Below are 21952 nucleotides of genomic sequence, written 5' to 3'. Positions count from 1 at the left end.
GAATAGATGAAGGTGGAATGGAATAACTATTCTTATTCTTTTGTTTGGTTGTAACGGTGGAATAGAACATTGCATATGTATTCTTTTGTTTGGTACAATGCAATCTGTTGCTCTACAGATTTGGCATTTTTTTCAGCACAAACAAGAGCTACGAAAATGTCTTATTTGCTCCTTCAGACCTTCTTCAAGGATGGAAAGGTATAAAAAAGGAATCGAAGAATTTTGCAGGTGTGAACCTTCACTTCATTGGCTTGAAAGAGCACTGTAATCCTATATGTTGTTAGGTTTTGCAATAATTTTTTTTTTCTCCTTCCTGATTGAGTATAAAAGCGCCTCAAAAGCCCGGGCACCGCCTGCATAAGCTTTCTAGTGTTGCTTCTGATTATGGGCATTACTGGTATAAAAAAGTTTAAATGAAGTTCAAAAAATTAGGTCAAATACTAAAATAAGCCCAAAATAATAATTTTTTTTTAAAAAAAATTACCACCCGGACCGGATAACCGGTTTTATCTGGGTACCTGGGTAAAAATCGGTTATCCAGATACCCGGGTTCGGGGCCGGGTGTTGAAAACTAAAAAACTGGGGATCCGGAGCTAGTTCCCGATTTTTACCCAATACCTAAAAATTCGCTCCAGATTTACACCCCTATGTTTAAGTAACTTTTATATATATATATATATATATATATATATTATCTTCCTGGATGATGCTTTAACTCCACTGACCCAACTCTTAAGAAAAACGACAGAATAGTAGGCATGGAATGTTCTGGTGGCATATATAGTAATCAAAACCATCGACAATAGGTTTGAAATGTATCAATACCGGTTTGATTTTTTTGCAAAAGCAAATCTGAAAAGAGGTCGTGTGGCCACAAAGAAGTTTTGGGGATCGGATAAGAGACCGGCCATTATCACTTTTTATATCATCAGCAGCCGCGTTGCCTCATCTCACTTTATAGTTTGTCGTTTTTCTATCAATCTGGTACCAAATACGTTTACGACATCTATATAATTTCTTTACAATTTCAAAAATTATATATATATATATATATATGAGTCCCACCTATTTAATAATTCATTTAAAAACAAATTATTGTAGTTATGTAAAAATTGTAAATAAATAAAATATACCCAGTGAAAAGTGCAAATCTTTACTTTATCTTTTATTCTTCCACAAACTCTAATAGATTATTTATTCTATTATCTACATTCTTTTAAATATTAGAAAGAAAGAAAAAATTAAATTTAGCCCCTACTTCTTCTTCTTTTTTCATTTGAATTTAGTAATTGAGTTTTTAATCTTAAGAATATGGTTCTTAAGTTTTGTCAATATTTTAAATAGGTCTCTTAATCACTTTTTCGTCAAAATTAAATGAATGATTTGTCGTATATCACGTGTATCTCAATTGACATGATAGCGTTTGTATCAACGCCTAATATCAATTTCATATCACTAAGGGCCAAATCATTCACTCAAAAAATAAAAAATAAAAACAAAACAAATGACCCCAACTCGAAAAACAAAAACCTTCTTTTTCATCTTAATCTTCTAAATTTGTAGCCTTAGAAGAAAAACAATTGCTTTGACGCTGAGATAGACTATATATGGCGTGTAAAACAAGACACACATGACAAATAAAAAATTGTTAATTTTGACGGTAAAGTAATAGAGGGACCAACTTAAAACTTAAGTAAAACTTAAAGATTTTATTCTCTTAAAATTAAAAACCGGCCAATCACTAAATAAGATGAAAAACAGAATTTTTTCCTTATAAATGTTATTGTTATTTTTTATTAAATTTTTGCAAACACTTTTACCAAAACACTTTCATCTGCAATAAGAAATCTCAAAACACCATTATATTGTGGAAGATCTTTGATCTTTTTCACTCACTGAGATTGAATTAAGCTTCTTCCAACATTTCCAAGCGTCCACCAAAGCCAGTACCAAGCAATATCCTTATCTCTATTGGGTTTGCAGTGTTTGATTTTGGGATTTTCTCAGAGAGTTTGAGAGCAAAGAGAATTTCTAGAGAGGAATGTGAGAATCATGAGAGGGAAGGGAGCGAAATAATAATAATAATTAAATAAATACTTGAATATATTCACTACAGCAAAATTTTCTATGTAAAAGTTTAACTCTATTTTAAAACATTTATTGGAAAATAAAATGACTCGTAATAATTAATATAACTATTATAAGTCAAATAAAGAGTCTGGATCTATCATCGATCTCACTTTACTTAATGGCCGGGCCATGGCACATCGATCCATCGATTAAAGACTTGTTTGCTGACTGGTCGTTTACTTCCTAAAATAGGTCTATACTTGTAATTCTCATCTTGCACACGTCCCTCCTTACGTCATTGGGAGACAAAATAATATATAATAGAATCTTTCTACAGAGTTTAATTTGTCCTTCAACTACTTTCCCCAAATGGTTAAGAACAGCACATTGGAACATCGTTTATACTTTACTTATTTGTCTCCATAATTTTAGACTGTCTAATCATTTATTTGGGTATTTATATAAATATTAACTAAATAAAATTAAAAATTATTTTTCTTGTTTCCTTTTTTTTTTTTTTTTTTAAAAAAAAACATACTAGAACTCATCTATGCTACAAAGCATTTAGTTTCAACGTACACATGAATGACATAGTTTGTGTTAAGCCTTTATGTAAAATTTAATTAATTTGTTCAAAACAAATTTTACTTTATTTTAAACATTATTTTAATGAACAAACTTAATTAACCGGCTTAGGCGATCAATTATGAGTTTAGTTATTTCTCTAAGAGTGTTATTAATGTGACTTTTAATTTTTTTCTTCATTTTCCTTTAATTGAGGTCGCAATATCTTATCATTCAATTCTTTGTAATTATTTTTTTTACCATAACTAGAGTTTTAATTAAGACAAATCGACATGTTTACTAGCTTATAAATTAGTTTAATTATTTAGTAACTAACATAAAAAGACGCAAGACATATTTTGTCACATTAATTTATAAAAAAATAAAAATAAAAATTTTTGTCAAGGAAATAATACATCTTATAGCACTCTTATAGCTATTTATCTACTTCATCTTCATGTATGGCACATCAAGTACTGATGAGGTCTTTTAATTCGGAAAAAGAAAATAGTGATGAGCTATTTTTCCTATTCTTTGCTGACTGGTCGTTTTACCAGCTTCCTTTGGCTTTTCAACGTATAAAAAACGAAGACAATATTAAAAGTTAAGAAATGGAGCCCATTTTTAGTCCTTTCCTTTTCGATCTCTTCGTCGTGTCTTCCAAAGTCCAAATAAACTTGAAAATTTATCAGCATTCACATTGCTTAGCAAACTTTTCTTCATTTTAGTTAAAAATAAATAAAAAATAATAATTCATCTTGTTTTTTTAACTACTCATTTTTTCAAAATAATTACTACACCTCACTCTTTATTTTATCTATTTAAATATTATTTCTTTTTCAAATGGCCTACATTTCAAAGTTGCGTCTTATCAAAAGTGTTTTTTTATATATTTACGTTTCGTGCGTGAGCTGTAATGCTCACCTAATTAGAATTTAATAGGATAGCAGCTCCCTAATTTTTAAAGTAAAAATATAACTAGCAAAATATAACCAAATTAAATAGCCTTGTACTCATCTTGCACACGTCTTGAGTCATTGGGACACAAAAAAAAATTGGACATTTTCCCCAAAGTTTGATTCGGGACCATGTTCTTTGTTTGAGACTTGGCATGATTACGTCACATCTTACATCATTTTTATTGTCCTTGGGAATAATAGGAGTAGCTTTCTTAGCTCTCATTATATCTTTGTTATTTTTTATCTATTATTTATTTAAAAGAATATTTAAATAGTATAGGAAAAAAAATTATATATTGTGAAATTTATTTGAATAAAAAAACAAAAAATAATTTAATTATTTAAATTTAAAAAATATTTAAAGGAAGTTGCTAGTGCTCTAACTATAAATGATTATTCCAATGGCTAAAGCACCGGGGTTATTTTATTTTGACATTGATGTGTAGATATGATTGATAATAAGTCATGAATGATACTAAAATTGTAGGGCAAAGAGAGAGCATCATTAATGGCTTATTTCTGTGCAAGATGGCTAATCAAAATTTTTTTTTTTTTTTATTTAAAGTTTAGCTAACCACTTTTCAAAATTTACACCCAATCATTTGTCTAATTTTTTTTAATTAAAATAATCTTTAAAAAAATCATTTTTATTACAAACTCATCTCCCCTAAAAATACCAAATGAAACCAAATCATCATTTTCTTATCCACCTATAAATCTCCATCTCAACCACGCCCGTCATTGTGGGTCTAGCCAATGGGTCAGGCTGATGGGAGCAGGCTAGTCTAACTACACCCTCCTCATATTTCCCTCATCAGATTTACCCTCAAGCCTCGCATTAGCCGCCGCTAACAACCTCCATACTCTATATAAACTCCAAATTCATTCCACACCTAAGTTATTGGTAATATTAAAATATTGATTAAATGATTAAATATATATATATATATATATAATTTAAGTTTTTAAAATAAGTGGTAATTTAACATGGTGTCAAAGTCAAAGGTCTTGAATTCGAACATTGATTCTGTCATTTACCTCCCATTTTAATTAAATATTTCATATGTTAGGCATTACCTATTTAAAATTGAGTTTGATCCCACATGTGAAAGGGAGTGTTAAAGTATTTGATTAAATAATATAATTTACATATTGCTATAGACTTAAGCTTTTGAGATAAATGGTAATTTAATAGCTAATCCCAACTTTCCCACCTATAGTATCTTTCTTAATTAGTCCTCTTCCTCTAGCCACTTCAAGAACCACGGCTCCATAGCTTAATTAACACATCAATTTTTTCTGTCCCCGTTAGTAGATACTCAGGAGCCAAATACCCCACTGAATCTCCTTCAAGAACACCGTGAAAGTCGTGGCCTTCAATTAGTAACGAGATCGCTCAACCATAACGCCTGCACTGAGAATGTGTTCAAGAGAGCCTTCACAGCGAGCAAAATGAGGAAAAATGTTAAACAAAGAGATCAAGAAAGTCCCATAACATTACTTTATGAGATATTTGTGCGATGTTTATGTAGTATATAACATTACTCTTATTTTTTTTTTTAGGTTAGTGTTGATATAACAGATCAAATTGTTATTTTCCTTGTTCACTAATAAATCGACAAATTAAACTAATGTCTTTATAATCAATTCGATTCCCCAGTCCAACAGAAGGCAAACGCTTAATTATGAAAAGAAATGTGAACTTTTTGTATGTTGTATGCTTACTTTTTTTGAAACATTTCTAATCATGTTGATTGATAAAGACGGCATTGTTAAAGCTAATGCGTGATATGGTTTCCCCTTAGCATAAACTATTATGCATGTATAAAGTAAATGAATTATAGGTATTTTAAAAGAAGAAAGAGTAGAGTTAATATATACATATATGAATTATAGCTATTTGAAAAAAAAAATATCAGGGCAATATTTGAAATGCAAAGTTAATATATCCATACATAGATATCTTTCTAACCTCTTTCGAATGTTTATAACAGGGCTTTGAACTTAACAATTAAACCTTATTAGCGATATCTATCGGACTGGGATGTGTCAACGTGCCCACACCATCCATTTTGTTAATTGCATTGTTAAGGGAACTCTTATCTTTTTTACGTTGGTGCGAGTATTCTAATTAAGTCCCTTAATCAAACAACCATCAAGCTTCAAACCTTCATCCTCGAGGCTTAACAGCCAGAGCTTCAACTAGTCTATTTCACTCCTCCGCCCACATGTCTCCATCATCTTCGCTGGCTTATGCTTCATCCACCACGTGCAACCCACGCGTCATCTTGGCGCGCGTAGGCTACAATCGCCGATGCCATTTTTTGTTTCCTGTGGAAGATCCTTTGCTCTTTTTTATTCTCTCCTCTTAATTAATCTCCATAGTCAATGCTCTCTCTTTTGCCTATAAAGACTTTCAAATCTAAATGCAATGTCCGCTAAGCATCTACTGATGGGTACTTTTCTCGTCAAACATTGTGGTAATGCTCCTCTATGATAGTTCTAGTCCAGTCATTATCAGTGATATCCTCATTGTTGTGGCTCCTAAGTTCTCTTGCCATTGTAATAGGCATTTCTTCGAGCAACTCATTCACTGGATTGCCTAAAAAATCGCTATTTTTTATAACTCCTTTTTTGAACTGTAGGCCAAAAAACTATTAGACTGAGCCAATTATTTGACCCATTTCCTCATGTCAGGTTTTTACTTGCACTATGATGTTTGCATTAAGGTTATTATTTGGTACCAAATCCATTATTTTGTATTCTCTCTTCTTTTATTAATGCAATCTCACTTATATAGAAGAAAAAAAGAGGGAGGGAGGGGGGGGGGGGGGGGGGGGGGGGGGGGGTTTCTATTCCTTTTTTTCTCTCTCTTCATATGTTGCTTGATCTGGGAAAAGATTATTTGAGGAAATACGTATTATATAAATCTAATTTTTACCTTGCTTCACTTTTGTTGATTTATAGGCTATGAAAAAAAACAAGTTAATTAATGAGAGAGAGAGATAGTCCTAAAATCGCAATAAAGAAAACAAAGTAAACTACAGAGGGAGAAAAGAAACGAAGAGAAATTGCAATTATAAAATTGTAGGGAGATTTGAACTAGTAATTTTCGCTTCATAAAGCGTACGTAATTTCCAGCTGATTAAGCTATCCTTTGAGAACTAATAATTTTCTTCCTTTTTTAGGTTTCATTTTTTGGTTCATAAATTTGCACAGCAAAATCTGGAAAGAGCAAAAAATAAGCAACGTTATATGCACATTTTCATTTCAAAGCAGAACTACTTTAGGAATTGGGGTCTTTGGCAATTTTAAAAAAAAAAAAATTAAAATTTATATACATACGTGTGTGTGTTTATATATATATATATATATATATATATATATATATATATATATATATATATATATATAATGGTTCAATGATTTAGCTTTTTACAGTTGTGCATGTCTTTAACAAACTAAAAAACTTTTGTATTTCAAAGAAAATTTCTTTTTTAAGAATAATTTGATAGACATGAACTTTTGTATATAGTTATAACTTATGATTTAATATGAAAATAAGTTTAAGATTTATTTGCTTTTATTTTACATAAACATTTGTGCATACACATAAAAAAACTATATGTATCTATGAATTTATTTATTTACATAAGTTTGAATTCTACACGTAAAAAATTTTGATTCTGCTCCTATCTACAACTATTTCAGAATACTATCGTGACCATAATAATTAATAAGATGCTCTATTAATTTAAGCATGAGATGCTCCTCTGTTAACCCGATCAGCCATTCTGTCGCCGTCCCATCCAACAGTGCAAAAATATGTTTTTGCAATCATCAACATAATAATGCAAGAAAAATATTCGTCGGTTGGCTGAAAAAATGAGAAACATATCTACTTATTACCTGAAACGAACAAATGTTAAAATGCTTTGAGTGTGGCATGGTAATAACATATAAATTTAATTATTTAGTTACTACTCAACACCGGGCGTATCACATCAATTTATATTTTAAGAAAAAAAAATTGTAACAAAAATTATAAGACCCTTTTGACAATACTCAACAAATAACTATTTAATCCATATTTTTGCGGTGTTTAGTACTCTTGAAAAATAAAAAATAAAAATAAAAAATAAAAAATAAAAAGAGAAAAGAAAAAATAAAAAGAAAAATAAATAAATAGGCAGAGAGACACCATAGTGCGGATTTCACACCTTCAAGTTCAATTAAGCACATTGTAATACATGAAAAACCAGAAACATGAAGAAAAGAGTAGAAAGATAAGGCTTATTCAGCTGCTGTACGTGGTTGAGAGTACTTTATAAGCTACACAACCAGTGCGACCTTAATTATTGGCATACAAACTTGGATAAGCTACATATTACTTCGACACCCACATGCATAGAGATAGCATAGGCCGACCAAGGACTTGTCTAATTTTGGTTGGTTTCTGTTTCGCCAGCACCACCGTGTCCTGCAGGGGGATGATGTCCACCATGTCCTCCTCCGCCATGTCCACCATGTCCACCATGTCCGCCATGTCCACCATGTCCACCATGTCCACCGCCATATCCACCTCCCCCATACCCATACTTGGCCTCCTCCACCGCGTCAGTTTGGACATTACCACCATGACCTGGGGGACCATGTCCACCATGACCACCATGTCCATATCCACCATGTCCGCCATGTCCATATCCCCCATGTCCACCACCATGTCCACCGCCATGTCCATATCCCCCATGCCCATACTTGGCCTCCTCCACAGCGTCAGTTTGGACATTTTCTTCTATAAAAAAAACAAAAAAAATTGAGTTGAACAAGTTAAGTCACAACGTACATGCATGGCTAAGGTAAACTATAATTATATTGGAAATTAATGCATTTCTAAAACGTGAGTGCTTACATAAACCTCATGAAACAAGTAAAAATGATGTTCGATCCCTATTTTTGTAAAATAAATGTCGTTATTATATATGGACCATGTTGGAGAGGGTTATTGGCAGTCTATGGTAATTGCTACAACGAGCCTCGCTTGCAATTATGCAAGTTTAAGTTTTCACGACAAGTTAATTAACGTTTGTACGTGCAGGGTTTAAAGGGCATTAATTTCAATGATGTGCACCTTTGAGACGAGCCTAAAACACCAAGTACTTTAGAATAACAAGCTAGAGGGCATATATATTTAACTCAAGAAAGTAAAGAAACTCACCGGTTTGAGCGGCCTCAGCAAGCTCACGGGCTGATACGTCAGTGGAGATGAGAAGCACAACAGCAAAGACAAGACCAAGGAGAAGAAAAGTTTTTGAGTAACCCATTTTTCTGTCAACAACAAGAGGACTGGAGACAATGCACGTACCAGTGAAGGATGAGTTACTGCATTGTGGCTCTCCTTATTTATAGACGAGTCTTTAGAGATCGAGAGAGAGAGGTAAGCTGGTAGGTGGCAAAAGTTTCCTTGTTTTTTATGATACTGATAGGATCAGTACTGTGCAATGTGATGAATATTTCATTTACCAAAAGGAAATATTGATTACACAAAAATATGTGAATTGGATCTGATCTGTATAATACCATTAATGTTGTCTTTATACAAAGTCGGGTTTCGTCTAAGATTGAAACTCGTGCAGATATGCATGGTACGTGGCCAATCGCTACTGAAAAGGATGTACCCATCCATATCACTTTAACTAGTACGTAGTTAAGGTTTAGAAGCGTAAATTTCGGTGCTTATTATGCGGTATATTGGACCGCAGTTAGATTTAATTTTAGTAGCATTTTCATCTCCTTTGGTTTTCATTTACCTCCTATTCCTTTTGTCAGGGGCACTGATCCTACGAATACTGTTGCTTTCCTTTTAAATTACTTAGTTGCTATTTGTAACGTATCTATATAAAAATAAAAAAAATAAAAAATAAAAAAGAAAGTTTAGAAGTTCAACATGCGTTACTTTTATATCCTTCTAAAAGTAAAGCGACTTTTAAAATTATTATGTGATCAAAATTTAATAGTGATTAATCATAAATTTATTGATGATTTTATAAGGCGCATCATTTTTAAAGAATACATGCAAAAGCAACGCAAAAGAAACTTCTAGCATTAATATTCACTTTAGCCTGTCTTCATTCCTAATGAAAGCCTTTGCATGATGAGGTGGTTTAAAAAGAACTATAGGATTTTAACGGTCTAAATTTATTTATTTATTTATTTGTCTTAATGAAAAAAGAGAGTGAAATTAACTCTAGTTTTTTTTTTATTAAAAAAAAATTGTGTAATTTCTCTTTTACAGCACCTAAGCCATATCATTTGTTGATTAGGCTTAGCAAATGATGCTTTTAGCTAGCTAGCTAAAACATTTAAGCAGATAAAAAATAATAATTAATTAATTATTTAAATTAATATTTTTACGTACTTATGAATAGATATAAAGAAGGAATTGCCAAATTAAATATAGTTGTCTTCATACTAATATATAAATTCAATTTTCACAAACTTTTAAGTGCAAATATTCAAGCTAGCTTTATAAATGTTCTAATTATCATCTTATATAATGGCATTAGGGGTTGCATAACCTACATTTAATACGTTTAGTTTTTGCGTTTATATCTGTCTTGACTCTTAAAGCTGATCAATTAATTATCATTTTTTTATCAGAATATTTTAACTCTATGATTGCAACTTATTCAATGAATTATAGGCGCGCTAGTCACAAACTGAATTACCAGATTAATTAATGCTATTCTTCAAACCATTCATCCCACTCATTTTATATCGACTATATATATATATATATATATATATTATCTTCCTGGATGATGCTTTAACTCCACTGACCCAACTCTTAAGAAAAACGACAGAATAGTAGGCACGGAATGTTCTGGTGGCATATACAGTAATCAAAACCACCGACAATAGGTTTGAAATGGATAATACCGGTTTGATTTTTTTGCAAAAGCAAATCTGAAAAGATATCGTGTGGCCACAAAGAAGTTTTGGGGATCGGATAAAAAAATCAAATGGGAATGAATTGAATTAATTCATCATCACTTTTTATATCATGAGCAGCCGCGTTGCCTCATCTCACTTTATGGTTTGTCGCTTTTCTATCAATCTGGTACCAATTACGTTTACGACATCTATATAATTTCTTTACACCATTGTGGAAGATCTTTGATCTTTTTCACTCACTGAGATTGAATTAAGCTTCTTCCAACATTTCCAAGCGTCCACCAAAACCGGCACCAAGCAAAATCCTATCTCTATTGGGTTTGCAGTGTTTGATCGATTTTGGGATTTTCTCAGAGAGTTTTAGAGCAAAGAGAATTTCTAGAGAGGAATGTGAGAATCATGAGAGGGAAGGGAGCGAAATAATAATAATTAAGTAAATAAATAAATACTTGAATTATATTCACTACAGCAAAATTTTCTATATATGTAAGAGTTTTACTCTATTTTAAAACATTTATTAAAAAATAAAATGACTCGTAATAATTAATATAACTATTATAAGTCAAATAAAGAGTCTGGATCTATCGTCGATCTCACTTTACTTAATGGCCGGGCCATGGCACATCGATCCATCAATTAATGACTTGTTTGCTGACTGGTCGTTTACTTCCTTTGGAACGTAGAAAAAACGAAGACAAAACCTATTTTTACTCCTGTTTTTTTTTTTTTTCTCTTCGTCGTTTCTTCCCAAATCGAAATAAACTTGAAAAATTATCACAACCTAAAATAGGTCTATACTTGTAATTCTCATCTTGCCCACGTCCCTCCTTTCGTCATTGGGAGACAAAATAATATATAATAGAATCTTTCTCCAAAGTTTAATTTTTGTCCTTCAACTACTTTCCCCAAATGGTTAAGAACAGCACATTGGAACATCGTTTATTTATTTATTATTATTTTTTTTTTTGATATGTGGAACATTGTTTAGACTTTACTTATTTGTCTTCATAAATTTTAGACTGTCTAATCATTTATTTGGGTATTTATATAAATTTCATACAAATCTTTTTACATGTCCCACTAAAAAACTACTCAAATGTAGATATCAAATCGATTTTCTAAGCATTGAAAAAATTACAATTTTTTACTGGCGTCATCCGACTCATCCCTACAACTAGATCACTTTATTTTGAAAAGTGATTCAATTCACAAGTTGTACGTACTATCAGCTCTTTAAAATTCTGTTGTTTCTCAAGATTTGAGGACTTCTTCTATAATTCTGAGAACATTAGGGTCCATCCCAGCTTATTCCTCTTGGAAAGTTAAAATAAAAATTGTAAAAAATGCAAATTTCTGTGCCCATTATGTGGCATATTGGGGCGCAACCAGATTCTTTTCTGGTAGCATTCTTATTTACCCTCCACCATTATCTTTAGTTCCTATTGTAAGTGGTAAAGACTCCCCTCTTGAGGCGGCGAACATCTTTCCACCAAGTTTTCTTACTTTCCTTTTTTCTTTTTTCTTTTTTTTTTTTCAAAGTATCTATAAAAATAAAAAATAAAGAAAAATAAATAAATAAATAAAAAATAAAAAGAATGCATGCTACAGTTTTACCCGATATATAGGAAATCAAAAGAGCTTCTCTGTCCATTATTTTAATACAAATTTTTTTTTTTTCTCTTTCATCTCTTATCTCTTTGCCTTTTATTGGAAATTGAGTTGAAATTTTGTAAAAAATATAAAGGTAGGTAAGAGTTTATATTGTGAAGTGTGTATTTAGATATGCAAGCAAAAAGTAATTTTATATCTTAAATTTTAAAAAAAAAAAATTAAAAAAAAAATCAAAGAAAAAGAGTGGCCCTGTTCAATAAACCCCGCACTCTAGGGGTGGGCAAAACCGTGCAAAATCGCACCACCCTGCATGAACTACACCACCCTTCCCCACTCCTTTTGGTTTTCACATTGATATTTGTGGGCACTATTTGGATTTTTGCCAAATCGTGCGGGGCGGGGCGCAAGTTTAAAATTTTTTCAACACCAAATCCCCGCCCTGCCTCACCCCGCACCGCATAAACCTAAACACCTAAAAATTAAAAAACCCTAACCCCCTTTTCTTTTTTGATGAATAAACCCTAACAATTAATCCTCTTAAATCGATGAAATGAGAAATTTAGTGATTTGTTTGTGATTTTTTTTGCAAAAGCAAATCTGAAAAGAGATCGTGTGGCCACAAAGAAGTTTTGGGGATCGGATAAAAAAATCAAATGGGAATGTATTGAATTAATTCATCATCACTTTTTATATCATGAGCAGCCGCGTTGCCTCATCTCACTTTATGGTTTGTCGCTTTTCTATCAATCTGGTACCAATTACGTTTACGACATCTATATAATTTCTTTACACCATTGTTGAAGATCTTTGATCTTTTTCACTCACTGAGATTGAATTAAGCTTCTTCCAACATTTCCAAGCGTCCACCAAAACCGGCACCAAGCAAAATCCTATCTCTATTGGGTTTGCAGTGTTTAAAATTTTTTCAACACCAAATCCCCGCCCTGCCCCACCCCGCACCGCATAAACCTAAACACCTAAAAATTAAAAAACCCTAACCCCATTGTCCGGCGACTGCAGCTGTCCCTCACGAGTCATGTGACTCATGCCTCACTTCAAATGAAATGAGTTATCATTTCTTCATCTTCATTACTACTCAGTACTCACGCATTGGATTCTTTGAGCAGGACAAGAAGAAGACAGTAGCTGAGATGTTGGCTATTAAGACAGCGGCTGAGATAATTTGATTTGCGAAAAGAAGACGAAAGAGAAAGAAGAGACAAAGCCTGAATTTCAAGGAAAAGGAAAGTCGTTTTCATCGATTATTGAAAGCCTTACAGGTAAAATTGTGAAAGGTGTGAGGCTGGAAGACTCTAGAAACCACGCAGTAGATGAGGATTGAAGTTTGTTTCAAAGTGACTTATAGCTGTAAGTCACTACTAACTCCAAACGGTGCATTTTGCATTTGGTTTGAAGTTTGATAAATCACTTTCATACAGTCCTAATTTCCATAAACAAAAAAACGTGAAAATTAAAAATTAAAAATGCTGCGCAGCCTCTTTCATTTTCCTCATCTTCTTCTTCTTCCGTCTGACCATCTCCATCTTTCTCACTCCTGCACTTCTTCTTCTTCTAGTTCTTGTAGGGTTTGCAAAATGGCGACCATGGAGAACAAGAGCTTGATAGGCCTCGTGAATCGGATACAGAGCGCGACGGACGTGGCTGATTCGTTCACAGGTGTGGCTGATTCAAGACCTTCGGTTGTGGCTCAAGAATTGCATCATCGTCCATAGGTTGATGTTTCTCTGTTGCTATAATTTTTTTTATGATTTGTTTGTTTCCTAAGAAAATCGATGAAATGAGAAATTTAGTGATTTGTTTTTGGCTTTGGTTTGAATCCACCCGCCCCGCACAACCTACACTCCCCGCCCCGCACGTACCCGCCCCTCACAGGGGCGAAAAAGGATGAAAATCTGTCCTGTCCCGCCCCGTGCACACCTCTACCTGGCCCTCTCCTCTCCTCTCTTTTTTTTTTTTTTTCACTTTTTTCAAAAAAATTAACTTGAGAATATTCTTTTTTAATTTTTTATATCACATTAATTATTTTTTATTATTATTCAAATAAAAAGAAATCACTACAAACAAAATTTCTTAATATTCCCATTAAAAAAAAAAAATTACAACTTCTTTCTACTTTTTCTCACCTGAATCACATTTATTACTTAAAAATAAATAAACAAATAAATAAAAATTCTTGGACCACGTTTATCAAACTTGGGCCACTGACATGAATGATAGTAGAATCGGGAACCATTATATATCCAGGTCCGGGTGCTTAGAAACGGGACGTTATATGTCATTTGTCACGAGTTCTTTTGTTTCAGAGTGTTGGCGTGATCAATTACGTACCATCTGACATCATTTATTGTCCGTAACATTAAATGCCTATACTTTTTACTGATTTTGGTTAGATAACACTTAAAAGTAAAAGAAAAAATAAGAATAAAAATGAGAGTAGAAATAAAAATAGAGCGAAGAAGGAAGTAAATCTGCTCACTCTTTTTTTTAGATCTATTTTCTTAAGGATAAAATTTAGGGATGACTCTCAAGTCTCAACTCAATGCGTACAATGTAAAATTCTACTTATCAGATAAATATCTTATAAATATTTTATGAAGTTTTTTTTTTTTTTTTTTTAAATAATATTTTATGAAGTTGATATTGTAAGATCTAGTAACCATTATATATATATAATTTCTTGATTTCTTTAATGTTTTAACGGTACGTTATGGATGAAACTAATCCATATTTTTATCTTCAAAATTCGAATTAAGCTAGCCCGAGATCCTATATGGATGTAGGAAGGACTAACAACAATTAAATATGACAAGAAGCAAAGAAGACCGTATGCCAACATAGTTAAATAAAAGTTAAAACTATGGTCCACATGCTTGGATGCAAATAGAAGTTCATATCGATGCCAAAAAAAAAAATATATATGGTATCAACGTCATGATGTTAGATAGTGGGATGCTTAATAGATTTTAAGGTTTAAGGTGATAAATTTAATTTAAATTAAGTTATTTTTTATATATAAATATTAACTAAATAAAATTAATATTTTTTTATTTAAAAATTATTTTTCTTGTTTTCTTTTCTTTTCTTTTTTTTAAAAAAAAAGAAAAAATACTAAAATTCATCTATGCTACAAACATTTAGTTTCAACGTACACACGAATGACATAGTTTGTGTTAAGCGACATGTGATTCTTTTTTATGTAAAATTTAATTAATTTTGTTCAAAACAAATTTTACTATATTTCAAACATTATTTTAATGAGCAAACTTAATTAACTGGCATGTTGATTTTAAGTTTAGGCGATCAATTATGAGTTTAGTTATTTCTCTAGGAGTGTCATTAATGTGACTTTTCATTTTTCTCTTCCTTTTTCTTTAATTGAGGTCTCAATATCTTATGATTCAATTCTTTGTAATTATTTTTTTTACTATAACTAGAGTTTTAATTAAGACAAATCGACATGTTTATTAGCTTATAAATTAGTTTAATTATTTAGTTACTGACATGGTAAGACGCAAGACATATTTTATCACTTTAATTTATTAAAAAAAAAATGTTATCAAGGAAATAATACATCTGATAGAACTCTTACAGTTATTTATCTACTTCATCTTCATGGCATGCACATCAAGTACTGATAAGGTCTTTTAATTCGGAAGAAGAAAATAGTGATGAGCTATTTTTCCTTCTTTGCTGACTGGTCGTTTTACCAGCTTCCTTTGGCTTTTCAACGTATAAAAAACGAAGACAATATTAAAAGTTAAGAAATGGAGCCCATTTTTAGTCCTTTCCTTTTCGATCTCTTCGTCGTGTCTTCCAAAGTCCAAATAAACTTGAAAATTTACCAGCATTCACATTGCTTAGCAAACTTTTCTTCATTTTAGTTAAAAATAAATAAAAAAAATAATTCATCTTGTTTTTTTAACTACTCATTTTTTCAAAATAATTACTACACCTCACTCTTTATTTTATCTATTTAAATATTATTTCTTTTTCAAATGACCTACATTTCAAAAGTTGCGTCTTATCAAAAGTGTTTTTTATATATTTACGTTTCGTGCGTGAGCTGTAATGCTCACCCAATTAGAATTTAATAGGATAGCAGCTCCCTAATTTTTAAAGTAAAAATATAACTAGCAAAATATAACCAAATTAAATAGCCTTGTACTCATCTTGCACACGTCTTGAGTCATTGGGACACAAAAAAAAATTGGACACTTTCCCCAAAGTTTGACTCCGGACCATGTTCTTTGTTTGAGCCTTGGCATGATTACGTCTCATCTTACATCATTTTTATTGTCCTTATAGAATAATAGGAGTAGCTTTCTTAACTCTCATTATATTTTTGGTTCTTTTTTTTTTAATATTTATTTAAAAAATATTTAAATGCTATAGAAAAAAAATTATAAGAAAAGTTATATATTATGGAGTTTATTTAAATAAAAAAACAAAAAATAGTTTAATTCTATAAATTTAAAAAATATTTAAAGAAAATTGTTACTAGTGCTCTAATTATAAATGACAACTCCAATGACTGAAAAACATCGATTTTATTTTATTTTATTTTAACGTTGATGTGTAGCTATGATTGATAACAAGTCATGAGTGATACCTAAATTGTAGGTGGGGGTAAGAGAGAGCATCATCAGTGGCTTATCTATATTTCTATGCAAAATGGCTAATGTCTAATTTTTTATTTTATTTTATTAAAATAATCTTTTAAAATATATATATGTTCACTATGAAACCAAATCATCATTTTCTTCTCGACCTATAAATCTCCATCTCAACCACGCCCCTCATTGTGGGTCTAGCCAATGGGTCAGGCCGATGAGAGCAGGCCAGTCCAACTAACAGCACCATCCTCATATTTCCCTCATCAGATTTACCCCCAAGCCTAGCATTAGCCGCCGCTAACAACCTCCATGCGCTATGTAAACTCTAAATCCATTTCCTATTAAGATGTTGTTACTATTAAAGTATTGATTAAATTATTAAATTTATATTTTTTTTTATAAGTTTAAACTTTTGAAATAAGTGGTAATTTAACATGGTATCAGAGTTGAAGGTCTTGAGTTCGAACCTTGATTCCATTATTTCCTTCTCATTTCAATTAAATATTTCATGTGTCGTTAGGCATCACCTATTAAAAATGGAGTTTGAACTCACACATGAAGAGGAATGTTATAGTATTGATTAAATGATTAAATTACCTCTTCCTATCAGCTTAAACTTTTGGGATAAGTGGTAATTTAATAGCCAACCCAAACATTCCCACCTATAGTATCTTTCTTCTAAAAATTATAAAAATTTAGAATGTTAGAAAAATGTAAAATTAGTCTACCTAGATGTATCAATTTGCAATAAATTCTCTAAAATTTAAGAAGCGATTTAAAACTCCATATGATAAAAAATTCTATGGGGTGATCCGACCACCTCAAAATTGGCTAGAGACAGTACCCGAAAGACCCCCAGACACTTGAGGGTGGTTTGGCGACAATTTTCATTAAATTTCAAACGAAAGTTTAGGACCATAAAATTATTTGTTATTTATATTTACCACATAGAGTTTTATCAAATCATTCTGTATGGTTCAAACCGTTATCAAATAATTCTCTTCATTTTCTTCGATTAAATTTTAACGAGGTTAAATGACACGTGTTCATAAGGTCATGTCATATTCAATTAAAAAACAACACGTGGCCAAATCAACTATCAAGTCAGGAACAGAAAATATGAAAAAATAACTATTCCCTGCTTTATAATTACTAAATGGAGAGAATCCAAATTCCATCAAATTAGTTTTTTTTTTTTTTTTTTTTTTTGGGAGAAAATCAATTCTCTATTCATACAGTACGAAGGGAGCTCCATAATTAGTAATGCTAGAAAATTATATAAAAAAAATTTTAAAAAAAAATGGTAGTAATTTCTTCGGGAAAATTTAAACGTAAAAGGATCGAATTTTTTGGTAATTTTCTTTTTGGGTCATAAGTTTGGGCTGAACATGAACTTTCGGACTCATCAAGCCAGGCCCAAATTGATATCGCAAACTTTGAGTTAGGGCCTTGGGCCACAAAAGGCTGTTGGGCCCAATTTTGCTTCTCCTCTTCTATGCACATATCTTCTCGGTAACCAAACAGTAGTGTTTCCTTCTCGGTGTGATCTCATACTCGGTTAAACCCGAAATCCCAATTCAAATTCCCAATTTCTCTTGCGGGAACAGGTTTTTCTCTCCGAGGTCGAAGAGAAAATCGACATGGGGTTCTTGGGGACAACCCTAGTTTTCGCAGTGATTGGGATCATTGCGTCTCTGAGCAGCAGAATTTGCTGCAACAGAGGACCCTCCACTAATTTGTGCGTTTCTCGCAATCCAATCCATTTTTATGTTATTTTATTGAGGTCATGTTTGTATCTATTCTCAACTTTTTGTGTTTGGGTGGGTATTGATAAAATCTAGGTATCTCAAATTATCTGCACTAGTCAGATGATAATGAAATACCAACTGATGGTGGTTTGAGTAAATATGGTAATGGGGGCATTTTAGATTTAATTGAAATGTTCATGAAAACAGCGCATGTTAATGTATTATTTTCTTTATTCCTTTTGAAACTTTTGTGTGTATCTACTTTCAATCATCTTATGTTCTTCTGATAATGTGCAAAATGGCCTAATCTGCTCTTTTCATTGCAGCTTCCACCTAACATTGGTTAATACAGCAACAGTCTGTTGTTGGATGATGTAAGTGCATGTTTAATTTGCATGTTTTTCTTTTCATCAGCTATCACTAGAGATTCAAACATCAGAAGTCCATCTAATTTGATGTGGTATGTAAAATTCAAGACATTTATTGTCTTGTATTTAGGTAGCACTTCATGCACACATCATTTTTTTTTTCTACTCAAAAAGCGTGGAGACCAGATGTTAGAACTCTCTACTTGGATATGACCATAATAGCACCCCTTTTTCCCGGAAACCCGGTAGGAGGGGCTTAGACTGTAGGAACCGCAGATGCCTTCACAGGACAGGTTGAGTCATAGCCTAACCCCAGCTCTACTAAGGGCATAACAATAACAAGTTGGTGGATAGGATTAATAGACATGGGTCTCGTTCCTTTAGCATCATGTGCATTGATGTCCATTTAGCATCATGTGCATTGATGTCCATTTAGCATCATAAGCCAACCCCTCCAGCACAATTTACTAGGATAAAGAAGGGATATTTGATCAGGGTTTATCTTAGGTGCTGTAAAAAGGCAACAGCTAGCACATGTTATGTAGTTTTTTAAATGGTACATATTTGATTTTAATTTTTTTATGAAAAAGACAAGAGAGGAAAGTTAAATCTGGATTATTGAAAAAATTACAGAAGATATGCTATAGTGTTTTTTTACGGCACCTGATCCAAATCCATTTGATCAAGGCAATAAGATATCATTCTCTTTTCTTGTTGAAGACACTAAGAACCTGTTTTTAATCTCTCAATTCTAATTTGAGAAATGTTCATGTTCTTGTTTATGTGTAGTTGCTTCTTCGTCGTAATGTATATATTGTTGATGCTGATTCCGGCCGGTGACGCAGAAACTACAGTAGGTGGATATGACCGACTGACCTACAAAGACAAAGGACGCACTGTGGGTTTCCCCAGCGGTCCTCCTCCGACGCCCAAGTTAGATGAAATACTTTAGAGAGAAAGAGAGAGAGAGAGAGAGAGAGTTCAGAACTTGTATCCAAAAAAACTTAATACCTGGGTCTTCTTATTTATAGGCAGTTGTCCTCAGGGTTAGGTAGGAATATCCCAGCTTTTAGGGAACAGTGATTCCCTGCGCGTAAACAGGACCTAGGTACACTCTTGACAGTGATGGGCAGGTGGGCTCTTTAATGACGGAGCATGGGACTCCAGTAAATCCCAGATTTTCGGGGATTTAGCCACCTAACCGCCCTCCTTTATCAGTATTGTCATCATCACCGCTTGTCGGTTAATGGAGCATCCGGTCGGGGCCTCACCTTCTCGGGAAGGAAACTTTCATCGGCAGCGTTGCATCCGACACCTCCCGCTCGGTCGGAACCCTCCCCTCTCGGGAAGGTGATTTTATCAACATATATATTCTTGTTTTGCGTGTTAGGTGGGCGATTGTATGTCTTGCACAGATGAAACCACTCATAGTCCCAATTCTGAGTGAAGGAGATTGAAGTTGTGTGTGGAATTCCATACGGTGCATCATTAGCAAAGCATCTGATTTTGGTTTCGCGGGTAACTCAGTATCTTCTTGTATATGTAATTCTTGTTAGAGCATGAACCCTTGAACTGGTTTTGCATTGTTCCTCAATATTTCATGAGATAAAATTGTTATATTTTTTACCCTTCATTCACTTTCAGAAATCATTCTATCAAAGTAGAAATATGTAGTTTGAATGAAATAAGTGATGATGTATCAAGGCTATAAAAAGATAACCTTGCATTATCCATACTAATATATATAGACTAAGAGAGGTTGAGTTGGTCTCTACATGATTATCTTTTGAGAAATTCTACATGGCACACAAACATTTCACAAATATCTCACAAAGTTAGCGTGCATGGCAAGGCCTAATAGCTTTTGAATAAGCCATTGTTAATATATATCAAATGGCTCCTAGACCTTACCACATCTACTTTATAAGATATTTGTGAGATGTTTATGTGGTATATAACATTACTCTTAATCTTTTTTGAGGTCAGTTTTGATATAACAGATCAAATTGTTATTTTCCTTGTTCACTAATAAATCGACAAATTGAACTCACGTCTTTATAATCAATTTGATCCCTCAGTCCATCTGAGGGCAAACGCTTATGAAAAGAAGGGTGTGAACTTTTTGTACGTTGTACGCTTACTTTTTTTTGAAACATTTATAATCGTGTTGGTCGATGGAGACGGAATTGTTAAAGCTAATTTGTGATGTGGTTTCCCCTTAGCATAAACTATTATGCATGTATAAACATAATACATGCATAAATGAATTATAGGTATTTTTTCTCAAAATAAAAAAGAGAAAAGAATTATAGGTATTTGAAAATAAATAAATAAATAAAATGTAGAGTTAATATATACATATATGAATTATAGCTATTTGAAAAAAAATATCAGGGCAATATTTGAAATGTAAAGTTAATATATCCATACATAGATATCTTTCTAACCTCTTTTGAATGTCTATAACAGGGCTTTGAACTTAACAATTAGACCTTAGTATATCTATCGGACTGGGATGTGTCAACGTCCTCACCCCATCCATTTTGTTAATTGCATTGTTAAGGGAACTCTTATCTTTTTTACGTTGGTGCAAGTATTCTAAGTCCCTTAATCAAACAACCATCAAGCTTCAAACCTTCATCCTCAAGGCTTAACAGCCAGCTTAATTCAACCAGTCTATTTCACTCCTCCGCCCACGCGTCTTTCCATCATCTTCGCTGGCTTATGCTTCATCCACCACGTGCAATCCACACGTCGTCTTGGCACGGGTGGGCTACACTCGCCAATGCCATTTTTTGTTTCCTGTAGAAGATCATTTGCTCCCTTTTATTCTCTTCTCTTAATCTCCATAGTCGATGCTCCCTCTTTTGCCTATAAAAGACTTCCAAATCTAGATGCAATGTCCACTAAGCATCCACTGACAAGTGCTTTTCTCGTCAGACATTGCGGTAATGCTCATCTACGATAGTTCTGGTCCAGTCATTATCAGTGATATCCTCCTTGTTGTGGCTCCCAAGTTCTCTTGTCATCATAATAGACATTTC

The 21952-nt window shown here is 32.6% G+C and overlaps 2 protein-coding genes and 1 long non-coding RNA gene across 4 annotated transcripts; 2 read left to right on the top strand and 1 right to left on the bottom strand.

Annotated features, from left to right (window-relative positions):
* Positions 1-7799: 7799 nt before the first annotated feature.
* Positions 7800-8989, bottom strand: LOC133875245 (cold and drought-regulated protein CORA-like). Its single transcript, XM_062313296.1, has 2 exons — positions 8812-8989; positions 7800-8388 (listed from the first exon to the last, which is right to left on the bottom strand). Exons 1-2 carry the CDS (start codon positions 8915-8917, stop codon positions 8033-8035), a joined length of 462 nt encoding a protein of 153 aa, XP_062169280.1. The 5' UTR covers positions 8918-8989; the 3' UTR covers positions 7800-8032.
* Positions 8990-13281: 4292 nt separating this feature from the next.
* Positions 13282-13972, top strand: LOC133874710 (uncharacterized). The gene is made up of 2 exons (XR_009901353.1): positions 13282-13526; positions 13735-13972. It is a non-coding gene; the product is annotated as an uncharacterized LOC133874710 (long non-coding RNA).
* A 4342-nt stretch (positions 13973-18314) lies between these two features.
* On the top strand, positions 18315-20541 carry LOC133875392 (V-type proton ATPase subunit e1-like). Of its 2 annotated transcripts, none has more exons than XM_062313516.1 (3): positions 18315-18530; positions 18867-18914; positions 20299-20541. In XM_062313516.1, the coding sequence occupies exons 1-3, from the start codon at positions 18433-18435 to the stop codon at positions 20363-20365; spliced, it is 213 nt and encodes a 70-aa protein (XP_062169500.1). In that variant the 5' UTR covers positions 18315-18432; the 3' UTR covers positions 20366-20541. The 2 variants fall into 2 exon arrangements, with proteins under 2 accessions (XP_062169500.1, XP_062169499.1); XM_062313515.1 differs by having other exon boundaries at positions 19698-20541.
* Positions 20542-21952: the final 1411 nt, after the last annotated feature.

The sequence above is a fragment of the Alnus glutinosa genome, chromosome 8 (assembly GCF_958979055.1).
Source record: "Alnus glutinosa chromosome 8, dhAlnGlut1.1, whole genome shotgun sequence".
Taxonomy (NCBI): Eukaryota; Viridiplantae; Streptophyta; class Magnoliopsida; order Fagales; family Betulaceae; genus Alnus; species Alnus glutinosa.
Note: the sequence above shows the minus strand (reverse complement) of the source record. Positions and strands in the feature narration are given on the sequence as shown.